The following is a 19,833-nucleotide window of genomic DNA, read 5'->3' on the forward strand; positions in this document are numbered from 1 at the left end:
GAGTTAACTAACAAACTGACTAATCACTGGTTACAGGCAACAAACAAACTGAAAACCATGGAAACAGCACATTGGAGACATCACTGTACCTCAGTGAGTTTTCTACGCAGCTCATCAATCATTCAAATGTCAGGAATTATCTTAAATATCATCTGAATTACGTCTGAACTGTGCTAGGAGCTAGCTTGATTAGCTAGCAGGGAAGCTAACGTGTCACCTGTCTCCATGGATACAGCGCACGCCTCTTCCCTTGCGCAGCCCTCTTCTGTGAATCGCGGTGTGTCTGCGTCCGCTTCTTTCGTTGCGCCGTTTCCATGGAGACGAGTTAAACATCGCAGAGAGCGACGCGTTACTTCCGTGTTCGCAGATGAATCGTGAACCCTGGAGCAGAGATGAAGAATCAACGGGACCGAGCTGAGGAGAAATAAACCGAGAAGAGGGAGGAGGTCACAGCCGCCAGGGAGGAGGGATTCCCGGGGGAGGAACTGAGCTGAGAGCGGGGGACTGGAACTAATAACCTTCAACTGATAAAACTCACTGGAACAAATAACCTTCATCTTATAAAACTCACTGGAACAAATAACTTTCACTGGAACTAATAACCTTCATGCAGCTCTGCGGTGTTTCGGTGGAGTCACACCCTCGATGAGGAGCCTCTCTGCTCAGGTGAGTGACTGAGATCCTCCAGGTGATCACCACAGACACTGGACATTAGGTAAATAAGTTTTATTTCACTTTTCATATCAGGAGAATGGAAAAAAGTTCTTAGTCTGTGATAATTACACTATTATAATTAGCTTTTAAAGACGATATGATAAAATAAAATAAAAAAGCACTGGCACTCCACTGTGGCCCCTTATGAAACAACATATACATTCACTATAGATCATATGACAAGTAAAGACTCAATAGTAATACATAAAATAAAATAAAGATGTGCTCTTTAACTATACCCCCAATTAAAAGCCTGTAGAAAAAAATATATGTTTTTACGCTGTAGGTCAAGCAGAGAATTCCAGAGTGGGTCCGTGTTGACTGAAAGCACAATAAGCTGATTCAGAGTTTATCTAGGTATTGTGAATATAAAGTACAATACTTATATATATAAAGTATTTACATAAATATAGTATGTTCATATACAGTTTATGATTGTGACACACAAAAATACGGCACTAGTTAAACAGAATGCTACTCAAAGCGACTGTGGAATTATCTCACAGGTTAAACAACATTTAGAAAAATAATATCGAAAAGGTGCTTTATTCAGTTTTGTAAGGTTACTATGTCCAACTGCAACTAGCAGTAAGTTATGTTATTGTACTTGAGAAATGACAAAGTACTTCTACTTTTACCACCACTCACATTTGTCTTGTTTTTGACACGTGGCAGCAAACCAACTGCCCAATGGAGAAATACGAAAAACTGGCCAAAATCGGCGAGGGTTCCTACGGCGTGGTGTTCAAGTGCAAACACAGGGACACTGGTCAAATAGTGGCCATCAAGAAGTTCGTGGAGTCCGAGGACGACCCGGTGATCAAGAAGATCGCACTGAGAGAAATCCGTATGCTGAAGGTGAGAAGAGATGAGTATCACTCAATAGGATCGGGTTTGTTCACCTCTCTGCCACGCAGCTCCACATGCACTCGTTAAGTTACTGTCATTAAGTTACTGGCTTCTGTCACTTTGTTAGGAATTCATCACGCTTACTGTCATCTTACTATTATTATTATAATTTGCTTTTAAAGACTAATACGATATGATTAAAGATAATAAAAGCAAAACTCTGCTGTGGCCCACTCAAAAATATCAGTATTCTCCACAAGAAGGTTGATGTCATTCCACCAAGTTTCATGGAAATCTGTCAAATCATTTTTGCGTAATCCTGCTAACTAACTTATAAAACCATGCACATCACTATGAGGCTGCAGAAAATAAAAGTTTTTTCTGCAGGCCTCAGATCCTCTGTAGGTTTAACTCAACTCTCTGTAACGCGCCGACACTGAGCCTCCACATCCTCTGCTGATCCCACAGCAGCTGAAACACGTGAATCTGGTCAACCTGCTGGAGGTGTTCAGGAGGAAACGACGGCTCCACTTGGTGTTTGAGTTCTGTGAGCAGACGGTTCTCAACGAGCTGGACAAACACCCCCGAGGGTAAGTCCGCTGACGTGTGACCCGAACGCGTCACGTTGTAGATGACAATCGATCTAATGGAACTGAACACATTTCCTCAGGTTGTTTACTTAGGTACTACTTAGGTAAACATATTTGTTATGCTACTTTATACTTCTACTATCTCTGCTTAATCAACAGGTACTAGTTACTTTACACACAAACCCACTTGGCCTTTAGAATATGTTTGAAAACATGACACATTATTCAATATTACATTAGTTAAAATAACTCAAATTGTATATGGAGCTTTTATTCTTTTACTTGAGTGCAGTTTTAAATGCAGGGCCTTTAGTTGTAACGCAGTATTTTTAAATTGTTCCTCATTCATAGTGTTATTTTTGTTAGTAAGTAAAGAATCTTAAAATCTCCACTACTACTAAAGTGAGCCTCCCATTTGAAGATGTCATATTTAACATTCAGTTTAATCATCCAGTACATTTATTTGTTTAAGAAAGGAAAAGGGTGTCTCAGAAAAGAGGGAGTGAAGACTGTTGCCGAGAGATTTTAAAGACGCAAAGCGTCGGCAGCAGAGTTTGGGAGGTCGTGTAAACCTGTGGTCGTTGGATTTTATTTGAGCTTTTGTGATGAAGACGTCACAGAAAGTCTCCGCAGCTTTTTTTCCCTCCAAGACAGCGCAGCAGAAACTCTAGCTGCTCCTGAAAACAAAGGAGCTGTTGCTGTTAGAGACCGGGCCTAAAGTTACCGGGGTGACACGAGGACTGCGTAAAGCACCACGTCTTGATTTTAAAATCGCTGGAACGATAGATGAGGGAAAAACCTTTGCTTTGTTTCTCCTTTACAACAACTGGTCTTCTGTTTGTGTCCGTCTCTCTCTGCAGGGTCCCTGAGGCTCAGCTGAAGAGCATCGTGTGGCAGACGCTGCAGGCCGTCAACTTCTGCCACAAGCACAATGTCAGTGTATTTTTATAAACTGGTATTTGAGTTGAAACCTTATGGAATTTCATTTATTTATACTTTGATTTATCACCATTGTGGTTTTTGTTTGTTCTAGAGCACATACAATAATACGTTTATACCTTATGTACGTTACATTTATCATTTCCTCTTCTACTGGTCACAGAGGGATCAATTCCCTAATGTGACTACACAGTAAAAGACAAATGACAAAGTCTCCCAACGTTACATTTAAGTGACTTTGTCCACCACATTTTACTGAGTAGTTAGAAAGGGATAAATGTACATGTGGCCAAATTTTAGCTGAATCATTACTTTATATAAAACCTCTTTTACACCAAAATCAGCAGGTACAATTTTTAAATGCGGGTAAACCTGCTAAAAAAAGGAAATTGACTCCTTTCCCATTTGGCATTAGGGGAGTTTTGCCATCGTCTTTTCGCTGGTGCGTCGTATTCCATGTCCCTAATGCACCAACAACTGAGGGGAAAAGGGGCAAAGGTTAATTCTTAATAGTTATTATATCATGTTTGTCATTAGCCGTTCCATTAGGAGCCCTTAGGTTTCGATAATCAAATGTGTTGAGGTTTTCTGATCTCTCGCTATTGTTCCTCCACATGAATTCCTCTTCTTTCAGCATCATTAGAAGCCTCTTTTTCTTTGTGTGTGTGTGTCATGTTGATCCCTGATCCTCAGCCTTTATGTTCCAGTGCATCCACCGAGACGTGAAGCCCGAGAACATCCTCCTCACCAAAACCGGAGTCATCAAGCTCTGCGACTTCGGCTTCGCCCGCATCCTGAGTAGGTCGTCCGGAGAGCCGCGGCATTTATGACCATTTAGTGTCAATGTTCCTCTAATGACTTATTCAACGTGGAGCCTATAGCCTCTCCTGTCGACAGCCTGCACACTTCAGTGCTACAATAACTGCATTACACAGGAGGACCATTCAGCCAGTTAGTGCCCCTCTGTGTAGCGTGTCTCTGTTTACCCATCCTGCCTTAGGTTTCAGTGTTAGGTTACCATACAATAACGTGTAGTCATTCATCCTGCCTTGTAATCCCCTCCTCTACAATGTGTGTGCGACTTAGTGTTCATTATTCAGTACATCAGTGAAGGTGTGTGTCGGTTTACCCAGCAGGGCCAGAGGATGACTACACAGACTATGTGGCGACCCGCTGGTACCGGGCCCCGGAGCTGCTGGTCGGAGATACCCAGTACGGGCCTCCTGTGGACGTGTGGGCTCTGGGCTGCGTCTTCGCCGAGCTGCTCCACGGGAATCCACTCTGGCCCGGGAAGTCCGACGTGGACCAGCTCTACCTCATCCGAAAAACTCTGGGTACACTGATAAGAAGCCATATTAATGAGCGCTTCAAAATAAGTAATCTACGTATGAATCCACCAATTTATCCACGCCAAACTCAAACAACATCAATAACACAGTCTTGTGTTGTTAAAATAAAAGAATGAAACCACAAGAGCACAGATACAATACAAACCTGTCAGCTTTCACTGCTTTTGGTTGCAAGTTCATTTAAATCGAATGGGCAGATGCAGCAGAGTTGAACTGAAACCAGCAGGTTGGGAATGAAAGCGCCCCGAGGACTTGACTCCTCATTTACCAGACACACACACACTCCACTTTCACATTGTGCCACAGGATGAAGATTTAAACTTCTCTCCTTCCCGACCTCAGGTGACCTGATCCCCCGTCACCAGCAGGTGTTTCGCTCCAACGTGTTCTTCAGCGGAGTCAGTATTCCTGAGCCGGACACAACGGTACCGACCCTCTGACATGTGCAGTGCATGTGTGCCAGATGAAGACGTGATGACGTGTAGTCAAGTTGTAGTGATTCTCTGTTTGCTTTTGTTCTTAGGAACCTTTGGAAAAGCGTTTCCACGGAGGCTCCCCTCAGGCCCTCCAGGTTATGAAGGTATGATATGTTCATGTATTCGTTTATGTAAGAGCCTGACTGATATGTCGCTCGTGGTCACGACTCTTTAACAACCAAATTTAAGGTGTTTGACTCTGTCCATGTATGTGTGAGCAGTCGTGCCTGGTGATGGACCCGTCTCACCGCCTGTCCTGTGAGGAGCTGCTGGAGCTGCCTTATTTCCAGGAGGAAGGAGGAGCCAACTGGGGCCGCGAGATCGAGCGCCCGGGAAGACGACACGACAAAGGCTCCCGTCGCCGACAGGCAGGGGTGAGTCTGGAACACGGCGGCCTAATCGTTCCCACAAGTTAAAACTTAAACACTGTGCATGTCCTTGAGTTGGTCACATGACCTTCACCCTGATCGCTGAGAGAAGAATCAACTTTTAACCATCAGTCGGATGAATTCATTTCAAATTAAAGTACAAGGACAATTCATCTTACTGTATATTTACCACTTGTCACCATGTTGAAGCACCATCTTAATAATAAGATAGAATGAATGCCTTGGACACCTCCGCCAACCAATCAAGTTGCTGGAGAGAAAAGACTTTGGTCAAACCATAAAAAAACAAGGAGCAAATAACCAGTAATTAAATATTTACAGAAAATACACCAGGAAACTTCAACTTTCAAAAGTTTATTCACCAAAAGCAAACAATGACCAAGGAATATGAAAGAGCTTTACACTGCAGACTTTGAAGGAAGTTTTCATAAAAGATATTAAGTGAATTTTGGAAGTAAATAAAATTCTTACTAGACCTTTGACCAGCAAATTCTAAAAAGGTTATCTTCAACTCCGAGAGAATGTTTGTACAAAACCTGAAGAGATTCCTTCATGTCATTAACGAGACTTCCCGTTCACCAGGCCAGACGTTTTATTGTGAGGGATCAGTGACTCTGACCCTTGACCACGAAAACGTAACCAATTCATCCCTGAGTCCAAGTTAATACTTCAACCAAATTTGAGGAAATTCCCTCTTGGTGTTTGTGACATATCACATTCACGAGGGCAGGATGGACAACCCCCTGCCCCCCCAAAAAAAACACAATTACCCTGATATGTAAAGGCATAAAAATGTCCCCCCCCTCTCTCTCTCTCTCTCTCTCGCCCCCCCCCCCCCCCCCCCCCCCTCTAGGCACAGTACCTGCCTCAGTTACCAAACAGCAACATCTCACCAGCACCGGATGTGAAGAAACTGGTGAAGCATAAATATCACCTGCCCAACATTTAGCAAACGCAACCAACTGCTCCCACGTGTTCGGGGCCGAACTGAGAGACGTGGACTTTTTAAACTTTTGTTTCCCTGAAATCATCTGAAATACAATTCATGCTGTTTATTCCTGGTGTGAGAGTCGGGATGAGTTTTAATCCTGTGATCGCTTTCACTTGTCCTCTTGATATTCCTATAACAAAACAAATAGTGGACGACGACAGAGGAGTCCGGTCACTAATCAGATAAAACATCTCACAGGAGGAAGAATCACCAGTGTGCCATCATCTCTCAGACACATGGACCAGAATTCTCTTGTTCTCTGGAGAAGTCTGTGTTAACAGCTGATTCATCTATTTAACCGGTAAAAATATAATTTCAATAGAATTCATTTGTGGATATGTTTTATTATAGAAAAACAATATATGCTGAATAAATGCATTATCTTTAGATTCTGTAAACGTGCTGTAAACTTTGTTCTATTAAAACAATAATATAGTGCAGTACAATATTTTTCACACCTAATACTTGACGTGTAGGATCCTTAACCAAGTCTTATTAAGGTTTAATAGAACCTGCCATGACAACTGATACTCCGGGTTCCTCACACGCTTCAGCCTCAGTGTTGGACAATGATCCCTTAAGTCTGACACGGACGTTCACACACATCTACACACTGACAGGCTGAACCGCTGATTGATGGACCACCTTGAACTCATCAGATTACTGACATGACTCCTGCTCATATCACTGAGCAAAGGGTTAAAGGGCCCAGACTTTTTAAAAATTGATGGTATTTTACCTGTTACAGGTTCATAAATACGTTATCATACAATCCTTCTCATGTTTTATCATGTGATTCCTGCATTTTCTTAAAAAACAAAGACACGCAGAGCAAGAAAACAAAAAACGACCCGAAACAACCAATTTCCATTCATAAGATGATACGTCAAATAGTAGTTGCTGATATTACATAACTTTTGACATTACCTCTATTAGATAAGCTGTGTTTGTGAGTTGTTTATTCTGAGGTGTAATTAAAATACATCATGTGACTAAGTGACGTATTAAGCTTCTTTTAAATCTTTGGTAAACCCGTTGGTAAACACTTTGTTAACATTTGACACACGGACACAGAAGATATACAAACATGGACTCACACTATTAGGTGAAGTCATAGCAAGCATCAGAGTTATAGGCACAGGAGAAAAGAAATTTGAAGTCATCTGTCCTGACTTATGCTGCCACGGAATATATTTCCTTTGGTATCAAATCATCCACGTTTCAGAGGTCGAAGGTCCGATGAACGGATGAAAGAGCAGATTATTACCGCGGCGTGGCGATGATGTTGTACCGTCGGGGCACGTTGGCGAAGCTGCTGAACTCAGGGCTGAGGTCGATGCTGTCAGGACCTCCGGAACAAGACAAGGTGAAACGCTGCAGAAGTGACACCAGGAAGAGGAAGAGCTCCATGCGAGCGAGGGACTCTCCAACACAAGATCTCTTTCCTGAGAAACCACCACAAACCAGTGAGAATGAAAAAACAGGAAACGCCTCAGACAGAGTTACTGCAGGAGCTGGGTTTGTAAATGGCCTTGAGTTAATATCATAGTTCAAATCATAGATTGTAAGTATGTTGTCATCCATTAGCACAAACTAACTATCTGTTCAACGAGAGCTGGTCCAATGTTCAGCCACTTTCTTATAATAATAGATATATAGATAGATGGATATTTAATAAATTATTCACCTGCAGAAAATGGCAAGAACGCAGGATTTTTCTTAAAGTTGCCGTTTTGGTCCAGGAAATGCTGCGGGTTGAAGGACCAAGGTGTCGCCCACTGTTTCTCCTCTTTGAGCACAGAGTGCAACAAAGGAATGATCAATGTGTTCTGTCGACACAAGATCAGGAGGAACGTTTGTTATCTGGAAAAAGAAGGTCGTATGAAGGACACTTGATGTGATGAAAGCAGAATACCTTGGGAATCGTGTAGCCCCTGAAAGCGATGTCCTGGAGGGCGTGGTGAGGGAGGTTCATGGGAACAATGTCCATCAGACGCTGAATTTCATGGATAACCGCGTCTGTGAAGGGGAGGGACTTCCTGTCCTCCATATAAGGACAATGCTGCTGTCCAATCACTGTGTCAATCTCCTGCTGCATTTGCTCTTCAGAATGAGGGAAACACAGGTGAACACATTTAACTAGTGTAGGAACAATTACTAAATCTGTGGATCTGAAAACTTTCACAGCTTTAACAACGCAGAGTAGACGTGCATTTATGTTAATATTTTTCGTTAAAAGATATTTAATGTTCAGGTTTTAGGGTTAGGGCTTATTTACAATAAAACTGGAAAATATTCTTCATTAAGATTTGATAATGACATTTTAGGAATCAGGAATCATTGCCAATAACATATATATATATATATATATATATATATATATATATATATATATATATATATATATATACACACAATAGATGAAACTGGTGAAACAAGTCTATTGAGGAATATATATGTGAATCTACAAAGAGCATGTTAAATCAATAGTGTCAGAAAAGGTGTGTGTGTTTTTTTTGTTTTTTCCAGAATCATTGGACCAGTTTCCTCTTATAAACTAGTTTCCACTGGTTGAGACGTACCCTGTACTTTTGGATATTTGATGAACACACTTAATGCAAATCTGATGGTTGAACTGGTGGTTTCTGTTCCTGCCAAATACAGATTCAACACCGTCGACACCAGGTTTTCATAGTTGAACTCAGTCGTGGGAACATCCTTTTCCTAAAAGAACAAGATGAGAACCATTTTACTTTGATGATAAAGACAAACTGCAGGATTCAAATTCAAGATGTTCAAATCTTAGACTGCAAATAAAGATGGATGATGCATCTCTACTTCCTCTCGTACTTAAATCGACACTTGAAAAAAAACAGTGTGATAAGAATTACATAAAATGACAGAAAACCTCTTAAGAAACATTTATTTAACGTGCATTTTGACTTTTAGGTTTTGTCCATGACCTATACTGCAGACAGCCACCAGGGGCCATCTCATGACGTTATTAGGACCAGAGGCTTCTTGCGGTTGATGAACTCGGTCGTACCTGACTGAGTCTGAGCAGGAAGCAGTCGATGTAATCTCTGGGCGAGCTCGGGTCCAGCGTGTCTTCGTGCTCACGGATCTTTTGCATGATAAAATTTGTCAGCTCATCAATCCTGGCAAAGATTTTGTGCTGTCGACCCGGCAGCCATTCCATCAGTCGAGGGGAGATGTTATACAGCTGTGAGGAGGAGAGGACAGGACTAAAGTTAAATGCCGTAGGGTCCACCCACCCACCCACCATGCCGCTGCACATCCTCTCCACCTCCTCCTCCTCTCACCTGACCCCAGGGACTGCTGCCAAACTTTAGGACTTCTGAGATCGTCTGCAGCAGGTAGAGGAATTTGCCATCGTCAATGCTGAAGCGCTGACCGAACACCAAGCAGCAGATCACGTTGGACACGGTGCAGCTCATGTAGAAGGTCGGATCAAAAGATGCACCTGGAGGATCAAAAAATTACAAAGTGTTTGGTCTCAGTGAGAGAAATTCTGATTCAATTTGAACAACTTTCTTTCACAGAACTAATTTCTTCCTGAATTAGGTTCACAAGGATCGAGCGGCACCAGCTTGCTTCAGTTTGGTCCGTGAGAGCAGAGAGTGAACAAAGTGAAAACTTCCTGCATGTCCAAATATGTCCCAGCCGGCAGTTTGGACTGGGAAGGTTAATTACAGATCAAATCTATCAACTGTTTTTTCAAGCTCAAAGGGACAAACTTAACCCAACCCTGTAGTCACTTAAAAAAAAACAAGCAGACATGAAATCTCATATATTCTCTTTGGCAGAATGTATTTCAGGACTTAAGTTAAAATCTCCTGCTTAATTTACAGTTTACTTAAAGCTGTTTCAACCTGAGGGATAAATACGAACCACACGGACAGTACGGGCACAGTTACCCTGACACATTCTCTACACACCTTCCAAACTGTTGAGGCGGGCCACCAGATGTCCGCTCTCCTCCTGGATCCACTCTTCCATCCCCTTACGTCCCATTCCAAAGTCTCTGAGCGTTGTCAGGGTGAAACGCCGCAGCTGCCGCCAGCGCTCTCCATTGCTGATCGCCAAACCTTAGAAAATGCAGAAACGTTGCTATTTGAGAGTCTAGGGTGCAATAAACCAAGAGAAGATGGAAACACAGATTGCAGCCTGCTGTTAACTACAAAATATGAAATGTCGTCACTAAATTCCCATCGTACCATAGCCCTTGGTGGCTCTGAACAGGAAAGGAATAGGTGCTCTGCCCGTGAAGTCGTCTGCCTGGTCCACCAGAGCCTCCTTCACGGCGTCGTACCCGACCAGAACCACAGCGCGCTGACGGCCCAGATACACGGTCAGCACGGGGCCGTAGCTTTCACTGAGCTGGAGGTTAAATACAGCAGCAAAGGTGAATGGGATTCTTGTACAGACGTGTGAGGGACAGACCAAAGTAAACAGGAGAGCAGACACATGTTTCTCTTAACAAGTGAGGGTGAAAATATTGTGTTTTAGTCCCAGAACACATACAACATTATTAATATAACCTTTATTTCAACATGTACTTCTATACAACAAATGCAGTTCAAAGTGTTTTACAATAGAGAAACAATATGCACAAATGTTTCATATGAAAAACATGAAAACGATATAACATTTAATGTAACTTTAATGAGTATTATTGTTATATTTTAAATGTTTTTGTGACTTTTCTATATTGTATTTACTGTGCGATGCCCCTAGAGGCCAGGTCAAATACTGCATGTTGTCACTCTGCACACCTGTAGTGACTGCAAATAAAAACTCTTTGTCTCATCAGTGCACCCGGATGAAGGCATGAGCCCATGTTGGTGTATTTTAAAGCTTCAAGCCCATTGAGATAAGGAAGTAAACAACGTGACCAACTCCCATGACTGTATGTGTGTGTGTGTGTGTGTGTGTGTGTGTGTGTGTGTGTGTGTGTGTGTGTGTGTGTGTGTGTGTGTGTGTGTGTGTCTCACCTTCAGCAGGGTTTTGAACGGGGCCCTCTTGTCCATCTGCAGCAGGTTTCCTATGAGGGGGAGGCCTGAGGGTCCTGGAGGTAAACCCACCGGACCCCCACTCCTCAGACTCAGCAGCACCAGCACAGTGAGGATCAGCCCCACCACTAAAACCAGTGACACGTCCATACTGTCCCAGTGAACCAAGCCCTGTCCTCTCTCTGCAGGAAACTCTGACACTGATTGTGCAACACCCCTTGTTTTCAAAATAAAGAGACAGAGGTTACCCTGAGTAACTCCAGTTCTATGAGGAACCGATGAGGATGTGCACTGCTCCAACTGTGTCTCGTGTGTGTGTGTTCCCAGTTTATATGTTACACACATAAACACAGGATACATATACACATATTATGGTCATTGTGTGTGTGTACGTGTACAAAATGACCATAAACAGTAATAGTAGTATTGATACATTTATTTTTATTTGGCAGGAAACTGTGAGTATCGGCTTTATAGTGTGAGCACAGTTTGCATAATCTCAGTATAGTTGATTGTATAGTCTATATACTCTAAACACTGTGTGTGTAGGAGCTCCTCTGTTCACCGCGGTGCAGCGATGACCTGGTACAGTCGAGGCACACTGGTGAAGCTGCTGTACTCTGGATCCAGGTTGATGCCGTCGGGGCGTCAGCGCAGGAGAAGGTGAAACGCTGCAGCAGAGACACCACGAAGATGAAGAGCTCCATACGAGACTCACCAACACACGCTCTGTTCCCTGTGAAGAACACGGTACGACTGATGTGTTTCCCTCTGTCTTTGTCAGGTTGTGTTCAATCCCAGTTTCCCCTCGATGTCACCTGTTCTGTTTGTTACCAGAGGTTCAGTTTGAGGATCACCTGAGGTTGTTTCCATGCCTCCTGAGAGTAAGCTAGTAATTTTGCGACAGAAGGTTTTTCCCCACACTTTGTTTTTGGCATAAAGGCTCTTTTGGGATTCTAACATTCAGCCTAAATTCAATCTTGTCATGATCTCGACAGCCTTTCCCAAACCTCCAAATTTACAACCAGCTCAATCCGGACATTTCAGAGCATAAACTGTGACCTGGGAGAAAAGTTTGCATCTTTAAAAGTTGATTTAAAGGTGTATTGCAACTTAGGTTCTGCTTTGTCAATGTTATCAAATGCTTTAAACTTTTAACTTGAAAGCAAAAACGTTGGCCTTGAGCTGTGTGTGTTTCCTTAGACGTCTCGGCCTACTTACTCTCTGGAATGTAGGAAACTCTGAGTCAATCTTTTTAATAATGTCATTCAATCATTCACTTTTATTGACCTATATGAATTGTAAAGACATCAACAAGAACAGTGAGTAGATTCAGAATGATCAGTTGATCTCCTCCGATGAGACACGTGTTATTGGTTCAAATTAAAGTGCAGCTTTAAAATCCCCTGTTCTGAGTCTTGGTGAATCACAGCAGTGACTGAAGTGTGTGTGTTTTTTTTGCGGGTTATGTAAGATATTCTGTGTTTACTTTGCACAAACTGCCCGATAGAAAGAGATAAGGATTAAAGAGCTGAAGTCAAAGAGATAAACACACAGAGCGATTCCAACAAAGCTTCCTCACTGACCAACTGTTCCTTCCCTGAGAGTCGACTGCACCACTGTCACCCTCCACTTGTTTTATGCATCTTCTCTTTTTGCATCTGTTCAGTGGATTTTGTGAAGGATGTCAAATGCAACAATAATTTGTTTTCTTTATTCTCAGCGTCACTTCGTTATCAGGGGTAAGATTAAGCTCTAAACAAATTTAGCGAGGGTTATGCATTATTCCTGTTCCACATTAACCGACTGCAAACGCACCTTTGAAGGAGTCTATGCGACCGCTCAGGTGCTGGTTCTCCTCCTGGATCCACTCCTCCATGCCCTTACGTCCCATCCCAAAGTTCCTCAGGTTCGACAGGGTGAAACGTACCAGCTGGCGCCATCGCTCCCCGTTACTGATCCCTAAACCTGACCAACAGGGTGTGGAAACAGAGACATGCAGGTATGAAACCACTGAGAAATCACTGCTGCTTGGACACAGATTTGTCTCGTGTTACCGTAGCCCCTGGTGGCTTTGATCAGAAACGGCAGCGGCCCTCTGCCCATGAAGTCGTCCGCCTGGTCCACCAGAGCCTCCTTCACTGCATCGTACCCGACCAGAACAACCGTCCACTGCCAGCCCAGGTGCAAGGTCATCACTGGACCATACGTTTCACTGAACTAGAATAAGACATGATTTTTTGGGGGATCGTAAGCGTTCTGTTGCACATTTTATTCTTTTTGTGCAAGGTCAGCTGCCGTCAAAAGTTAATTTCAGTAGCTGCGACTTAACGACAACAATTTAAATTATTCATTATGAACAGAGCAAAACAGTTGCTGAACTCACCTTGAGGAAACTTTTAAAAGGTGCATTTTTGTCCAGTTGTGGCAGGTTCCCTACGAGAGGGAGGGCAACAGGTCCTGGAGGTAAATTATACCTCCTCCTGCTTTTCACTGTTAAAACCCACAGTAGAGCTACAATTAGCCCGGCTAATACCACCGTGGTAGTAAAGTCCATGTCGCTCTGCTCTTGTTTTCTCCGTGAACAGCTGTCATTTCCCAAATATTTGTACACTTGACAGAAAGCATGCATTAGTGCCCCATTGGGCCACGGGTGAAGTCACCTGGTTCACCAAAGTTATCTTTTGCCAAACTGTTGTTTTCATTGGAGTAAAGCCAGCGTGAAGTGACTCTGTCGCAGCACCTTGTTTCAACGTCTGGACAGAAACAAGTTATTCAATTCCTCTGTCTTCCCCGAGGCCGATGGAGAAGAATATTAATAGATAAAACATATCTATTAATATTACTCTATTACTCTCTATTCTCTATTCTCAGGGTTAGGACAGGACACCAATAGCCTGCAGGATTGATATTCAGGAGGAGTCTGCTATTGAAATCTGGAAGAACTTCCCCCCCTTGCTGTGTCCTGCACTCAGATGCTCTTAAAGGGTTATTTCTCAACTTTTGTTGACGTCTTCAGAGGCAGATTGATGAGTTTTTCTGTTTTTCCAACAAGTTTGAACATCAGATATCTGGTGTCCAGCCGTTACTGAAACAGATTCCACTACAGCGATTCACTGGTGTCACTTCTATAACTTAATAATAAAACATAAAGTAATCAAGAAACAGATCGAGATGAAAATAAAACACAACAATAATAAAATACATCAAATGCATCAATCCAAGTAAGATATATAAAAAAATCAAAAAGATCTGTGTCAAATAAAATAACATTAAACAGTATTGGTAGTAAAAGTAATACATTTATTTTTGTAGTGTAAGAAAGCAAGTCAACAACTAATACAGGCACCAAGCACCGATTAATATAAAGGATATGAACATATATTATGTAATTCATATAGTATACTTATATATATATGAATCACATATAATACATATATATACTAGGGCAATATAGATCTCTCCATATAAAATACATATATGAATTTACACATTAAAGGAATAAACCTTCAAAATTCTGCTCGGGGAGAAGCTGTTCTTTAAAAGCCTGCTGGCTGTCTGCTATATACTTTCAGTACAGTCTGTATAACTCAAGAATAGTCTATGCATTCTGATATATTCTATATTCGTGTGCAGTCTGTATAGTCTGAGTATAGTCTGACATAGTCTATATAGCCTTATACAGTCTTCCACTCTGAGTATAGTCCACAGTATATATAACACATGTATAGTCTCACATAGTCTGTATACTAGTACGAGAGTAGTGCGTATATTCTGCATGGAGCTCCTCCGTTCACCGCGGTGCAGCGATGACCTCGTATCTGCGAGGCAAGTTGGCGAAGCTGCTGAACTCAGGGACCAGGTTGATGCTGTCGGGGCCGTCGGCGCAGGAGAAGGTGAAACGCTGCAGCAGAGACACCACGAAGATAAAGAGCTCCATACGAGCCAGAGACTCGCCAACACACGCTCTTTTCCCTGTGAAGAGACACGAGCAGATTAACCAATGATTCATACGAGGTTGTCAGCGTTTGTTAGTGTCACGTTAAGTGCTGATTTGTGTTTTACCTGCAGCAAACGGCAAGAACGCAGGATTTGTCTTAAAGTTTCCATCGTGGTCCAGGAAGTGCTGAGGGTTGAAGGTCCAGGGACTCGCCCACTGTTTTCCGTCTTTGAGCACAGAATGCAACAAGGGAATAATGGCAGTGTCCTGTCGAGACAAAACATCAGGTCAGTGTCATATGATGCAGTGTTGCATGAATATGACATCATGAGCTTGAGGATACCTTGGGGATTGTGTAACCCCTGAAAGAAATGTCCGTCAGTGCGTAGTGAGGGAGGCTGAAGGGGACGATGTCCAGAAAACGCTGCACCTCGTGGATGACAGCATCTGTGAAGGGGAGGGACTTCCTGTCCTCCATTTTGGGGCACCGGTCCTTTCCGACCACACTGTCAATCTCCTGCTGCATCTTTTCTGCACAAGTGAAATAAGAAGAATCCACTCTGATCAGGTTCTATTGATGCTATTAGTGGGTCGTGTGGAGGGAAGCTGACCTGTTGTACGTACCTTGTATGTTTGGGTATTTGATGAACACACTGACGGCGTATCTGATGGTGGAGCTTGTGGTTTCTGTTCCCGCCAGGAACAGGTTCATCACTGTCGACACCAAGTTGTCGTGGTGGAACTCAGTCGTGGGATTGTTCTTTTCCTGAGAGACAAAAGAAATCTTTAAAACATTAAAATACACTGAACGCAGCAACTGTTAAAAAATTTTAATCACTCAGTGTGGTTTCCTGAAGTTCTTCCTGACCTGCTCACTTCGGAGGAGGAAGCTGTCTATGTAGTCTCGTGGGGAGCCGGGGTCCAGTGTCTCTTTGTGCTCTTGGATCTTCGTCTCGATGAACTCTCTCACCTTCTCAATTCGAGCAAAAATGTAGTGCTGGTGGCCGGGAAGACGCTCCATCAGCCAGGGGAAGATGTTGTACATCTGAGGGAGAGACGCACACACCACAGCTTTGTAAAATGCTGTGTATATAGCCTATTAGTATTTTGGGAAACTGTTACAGAATTATTCTCTTCTAATGTCTTTAGGGTGATATAAAGACACTGTATGAAAACCAGACTAAAGACAGTTATGTCTCTCGAGGACCATCCCCCCTCCACTTACCTGACCCAGAGGACTACTGCCGAACCTTAAGATTTCAGATATGATGTTGAGGAGTTGCAGGAACTGCTTGTCTTCATAACTGAAGCGTTGGCCAAACACCATGCAGCAGATCACATTGGACACGGTGCGGCTAAACAGGAAGGTCGGGTCGAAGGGAGCGGCTGGAGGAGACGAGGAGAACACGCTGTTAGTTCTCATCCGCAGAGAGAAGATGATACTGGAGAGATCACAAAAAAAACCTACAACCTACAATGCCTCCATCAATTATCAATTTAAAGTCTCCAATTAACAGGGAACTGCAGAAAGAACCCGGCTCTGAACAGGGAACCTTTTGCTGTGAGTTGACCGTGCGAACCACTGGTCCACCGTGCCGCCCGCAAATGTTCTCTCAAATTTTCAGCGTAAATACAACTCATAAAATAACAGTTTATTATTCGTAATCGAGGTAAAAGTTTGAAATAATCTTGATATTGATTTGAAGTCATATCGCCCAGCACTACCTGTGGGAAAGTTTTCAGTAATTTGAATAAATCATTAACTTTTATTGATATATTGATATCCATGAATACATCAACAAGAAAAATGTGTAAATTCAGATTGATCAGTTATTTGTTCAAATTAAAGTGCAGCTTTAAAATCCCTTGTTCTGAGTCTTGGTAAATCAAAGCAGTGACTGAAGTGTGTGTGTTTTTTTGCAGGTTGTGTAACTTATTCAGTGTTTACTTTGCACAAACTGCCCGATAGAAAGAGATGAGGATTAAAGAGCTGAAGTAGAAGAGATAAACACACAGAGCGATTCCAACAAAGCTTTTCTGTTGACTGCACCACTAACTGCAAACCAATGTGTGAAGCTTTAACAACAACTGCTGCAAACGCACCTTTGAATGAGTCTATGCGACCCCTCAGGTGCTGGCTCTCCTCCTGGATCCACTCCTCCATGCCCTTACGTCCCATCCCAAAGTCTCTGAGGGTCGACAGGGTGAAGCGTCGCAGCTGGCGCCATCGCTCCCCGTTACTGATCCCCAAACCTGACACAGAGGGTGTGGATACAGAGACATGCAGGTATGAAACCACTGAGAATTCACTGCTCCTGGACACACACATCTGTAACAGTCTCGTGTTACCGTAGCCCCTGGTGGCTCTGACCAGAAACGGCAGCGGCCCCCTGCCCGCGAAGTCGTCCGCCTGGTCCACCAGAGCCTCCTTCACTGCATCGTACCCGACCAGAACAACCATCCGCTGCCAGCCCAGGTGCAAGGTCATCACTGGACCGTACGTTTCACTGAACTAGAGAAAGTTCAGGTTCAGATGAAGAAGCTGCGACTGAGCCACAGCTGCTCTCGGCTATTTGTTACGAATCGTGACAAAAAACAGTTCCTGAACTCACCTTGAGGAAACTTTTAAAAGGTGCATTTTTGTCCAGTTGTGGCAGGTTCCCCACGAGAGGGAGGGCAACAGGTCCTGGAGGTAAATTATACCTCCTCCTGCTTTTCACTGTTAAAACCCACAGTAGAGCTACGATTAGCCCGGCTAATACCACTGTGGTAGTAAAGTCCATGTCGCTCTGCTCTCCTCGTCTCTCTTCCACCCACTGTCCCTCTGTGACCAGCTCTCCTCAGTATTTGTACACTTCTCAGGGAGCTGGCATGAGCGCTGCATTAGGCCACAGGTGAACCATGTGATTCTATTGTAAACCTACAGCTTTACCTGACTGTTGTCGTTCATTGGAGTGAAGCCAGTGATCTTTGACTTTACATGAACAAGAACAAGTCATTCACTTCCCCTCTCTTCCCTGATGCTGACAACAAATTAAAAGTTTATGTGAATTAAAAGATATCATTTGTATTGATTTAAAGAACAAGAGGATTGACTTTTCATGCTGAAATTTGGGGTTTGCAACAAGTTTGAACAGCAGATATCTGGTGACTGAGATTCCAGCTTTAACTGAAACCCACTGGTTCTGATCCACTTCAGTGGTTGGCCAGTTTCACTCCCCTGCACTTACATTCAGTATCTCAACACATATAATATGGTTTACAATCCTGATTTAAAAAGGTTGAGTATGAATTTAGAACTCATTGGCCACCCAAGCCTTTCTGTGTTGAGTTTTCATGTTCTCCATGTACTTGTCTGCTTCCCGCAATCTAAAGACATTTAAAATTATTAATCTGTCATTGTGAATTAGCATTTTTCCAGTTTCTAGCTTTGTATTTGAATTGTTTTTATTTCTAACAAGGTTAAAGCAGCATTGCATTTAGGTGAACTGTGAAATAAGAGTGTGGAATTACTGCATAAATTATGTATAGATTTTTTTAAATCAACAAAAAGAAAACTCTGGTAAACTAGAGTTCAGCTCTTGAAACTTTAACGGTTGAGCTACACTGCCCACAACACTTAAGCTGTAATTGTGCTGTTGTGTTAACATATAACTAAATTATAACAGCGTCTTGGCAATCACGCCAACGTTGAGCAACAAGCCTCCGAGCTATTGCATCACTTTCATTATATGATAATCACCAGTGCTGTTTGTGGTCAGGTCAAATCAGTAATGGACACGTAATCGGAAACTTACTGGGTTTATAAGGAGAAGGATTTAAATCTTCTTCAGAGTGTCACATGATTTATCTCACTTTGGAGAAAATAGCATTTTCTCTTTGATATGGCTTCAAGTTGAGACCTTCTTACATGTGACACAGGAAACCAGTGAGCGGCCTGTGCAGCTGCTCTTACAGCCGGTGATGGTCTGAGCTCATGCAGCCCAACCTGGTGCACAAAATTAGAACAAACACACAAACAAACACACACAAACAAAGTCCACATCTAGTTCATTTTGGGTGAAGCAGATTAATTTAGCTACGATACAAAATCTCAGCTCAAACGGCCATTCAGGGTTAACACACACACACACACACACACACACACACACACACACACACACACACACACACACACACACACACACACACACACACACACACACACACACACACACCATCCCTCCTCCAAAACCTGCCACACAACAAACATCATGCATGTAGAGAGACAGAGACGCACAGTCACAATGACAGTGGGATTTATTCAGAACTTCACCTTTGCACTGCGTTTCATGAAAGACACCGGTTTGACCAGATGGCGGATGATGAGGTGATTTGTGAAACCAGGTCAAAAGGGAATCGAGCAAAATGGAGAGAATCTGGACAATGAGAAAGTATTCACAGAGGTAATGAATATAAAAATATAAAATATCAAATGAAGTGGAGGAACACTACTGTTGTGATTCAGAGGCTTAAATGTCAGGAGTCACGATCATGAATGATTTACCCGAGGAGCATGGGCAT

At 42.9% G+C, this 19,833-nt stretch overlaps 3 protein-coding genes across 9 annotated transcripts; 1 reads left to right on the forward strand and 2 right to left on the reverse strand.

Annotated features, from left to right (window-relative positions):
- The first annotated feature begins 549 nt into the window (after nt 1-549).
- Nucleotides 550-6,595, forward strand: LOC117772385 (cyclin-dependent kinase-like 1). Of its 5 annotated transcripts, none has more exons than XM_034603487.1 (10): nt 550-698; nt 1,386-1,572; nt 2,032-2,153; nt 3,014-3,086; nt 3,800-3,890; nt 4,226-4,426; nt 4,784-4,866; nt 4,965-5,021; nt 5,139-5,291; nt 6,160-6,595. In XM_034603487.1, exons 2-10 carry the CDS (start codon nt 1,405-1,407, stop codon nt 6,253-6,255), a joined length of 1,044 nt encoding a protein of 347 aa, XP_034459378.1. In that variant the 5' UTR covers nt 550-698; nt 1,386-1,404; the 3' UTR covers nt 6,256-6,595. The 5 variants fall into 5 exon arrangements, with proteins under 5 accessions (XP_034459378.1, XP_034459376.1, XP_034459379.1 ...); XM_034603485.1 differs by having other exon boundaries at nt 1,389-1,572; XM_034603488.1 differs by having other exon boundaries at nt 1,389-1,572; nt 4,229-4,426.
- A 31-nt stretch (nt 6,596-6,626) lies between these two features.
- Nucleotides 6,627-13,895, reverse strand: LOC117772382 (cytochrome P450 2G1-like). Its single transcript, XM_034603479.1, has 9 exons — nt 13,717-13,895; nt 10,536-10,698; nt 10,257-10,406; nt 9,621-9,781; nt 9,344-9,520; nt 8,880-9,021; nt 8,213-8,400; nt 7,985-8,126; nt 6,627-7,742 (listed from the first exon to the last, which is right to left on the reverse strand). The coding sequence occupies exons 1-9, from the start codon at nt 13,885-13,887 to the stop codon at nt 7,561-7,563; spliced, it is 1,476 nt and encodes a 491-aa protein (XP_034459370.1). The 5' UTR covers nt 13,888-13,895; the 3' UTR covers nt 6,627-7,560.
- Nucleotides 11,846-18,105, reverse strand: LOC117772378 (cytochrome P450 2G1-like). 3 transcript variants are annotated; one of them, XM_034603475.1, is made up of 11 exons: nt 17,883-18,105; nt 17,620-17,782; nt 17,374-17,523; nt 16,496-16,656; nt 16,139-16,315; nt 15,895-16,036; nt 15,614-15,801; nt 15,396-15,537; nt 15,087-15,305; nt 14,342-14,343; nt 13,176-13,275 (listed from the first exon to the last, which is right to left on the reverse strand). In XM_034603475.1, exons 1-9 carry the CDS (start codon nt 18,051-18,053, stop codon nt 15,124-15,126), a joined length of 1,476 nt encoding a protein of 491 aa, XP_034459366.1. In that variant the 5' UTR covers nt 18,054-18,105; the 3' UTR covers nt 13,176-13,275; nt 14,342-14,343; nt 15,087-15,123. The 3 variants fall into 3 exon arrangements, with proteins under 3 accessions (XP_034459365.1, XP_034459367.1, XP_034459366.1); XM_034603476.1 differs by lacking the exons at nt 13,176-13,275; nt 14,342-14,343 and adding an exon at nt 11,964-12,043 and having other exon boundaries at nt 15,273-15,305; XM_034603474.1 differs by lacking the exons at nt 13,176-13,275; nt 14,342-14,343; nt 15,087-15,305 and adding an exon at nt 11,846-12,066.
- Between the last annotated feature and the right edge of the window lie 1,728 nt (nt 18,106-19,833).

Source organism: Hippoglossus hippoglossus, chromosome 13, assembly GCF_009819705.1.
Source record: "Hippoglossus hippoglossus isolate fHipHip1 chromosome 13, fHipHip1.pri, whole genome shotgun sequence".
In the NCBI taxonomy this organism is placed as follows: domain Eukaryota; kingdom Metazoa; phylum Chordata; class Actinopteri; order Pleuronectiformes; family Pleuronectidae; genus Hippoglossus; species Hippoglossus hippoglossus.

What these genes read in the sequence shown, in the direction of transcription:
- LOC117772385 (XM_034603487.1), top strand. Translation starts at nt 1,405, where the DNA reads ATGGAGAAATACGAAAAACTGGCCAAAATCGGCGAGGGTTCCTACGGC. An exon ending in GAGAAATCCGTATGCTGAAG is followed by an intron (nt 1,573 to 2,031) that starts GTGAGAAGAGAT and finishes CTGATCCCACAG; the next exon opens with CAGCTGAAACACGTGAATCT. An exon ending in CTGGACAAACACCCCCGAGG is followed by an intron (nt 2,154 to 3,013) that starts GTAAGTCCGCTG and finishes CTCTCTCTGCAG; the next exon opens with GGTCCCTGAGGCTCAGCTGA.
- LOC117772378 (XM_034603474.1), bottom strand. Translation starts at nt 18,053, where the DNA reads ATGGACTTTACTACCACAGTGGTATTAGCCGGGCTAATCGTAGCTCTA. An exon ending in CAGAGCCACCAGGGGCTACG is followed by an intron (nt 17,524 to 17,619) that starts GTAACACGAGAC and finishes CCTCTGTGTCAG; the next exon opens with GTTTGGGGATCAGTAACGGG. An exon ending in TCCTCCTCCGAAGTGAGCAG is followed by an intron (nt 16,037 to 16,138) that starts GTCAGGAAGAAC and finishes TTTGTCTCTCAG; the next exon opens with GAAAAGAACAATCCCACGAC.
- LOC117772382 (XM_034603479.1), bottom strand. Translation starts at nt 13,887, where the DNA reads ATGGACTTTACTACCACGGTGGTATTAGCCGGGCTAATTGTAGCTCTA. An exon ending in CAAATATCCAAAAGTACAGG is followed by an intron (nt 8,401 to 8,879) that starts GTACGTCTCAAC and finishes CTCATTCTGAAG; the next exon opens with AGCAAATGCAGCAGGAGATT. An exon ending in GGGGCTACACGATTCCCAAG is followed by an intron (nt 8,127 to 8,212) that starts GTATTCTGCTTT and finishes TTGTGTCGACAG; the next exon opens with AACACATTGATCATTCCTTT.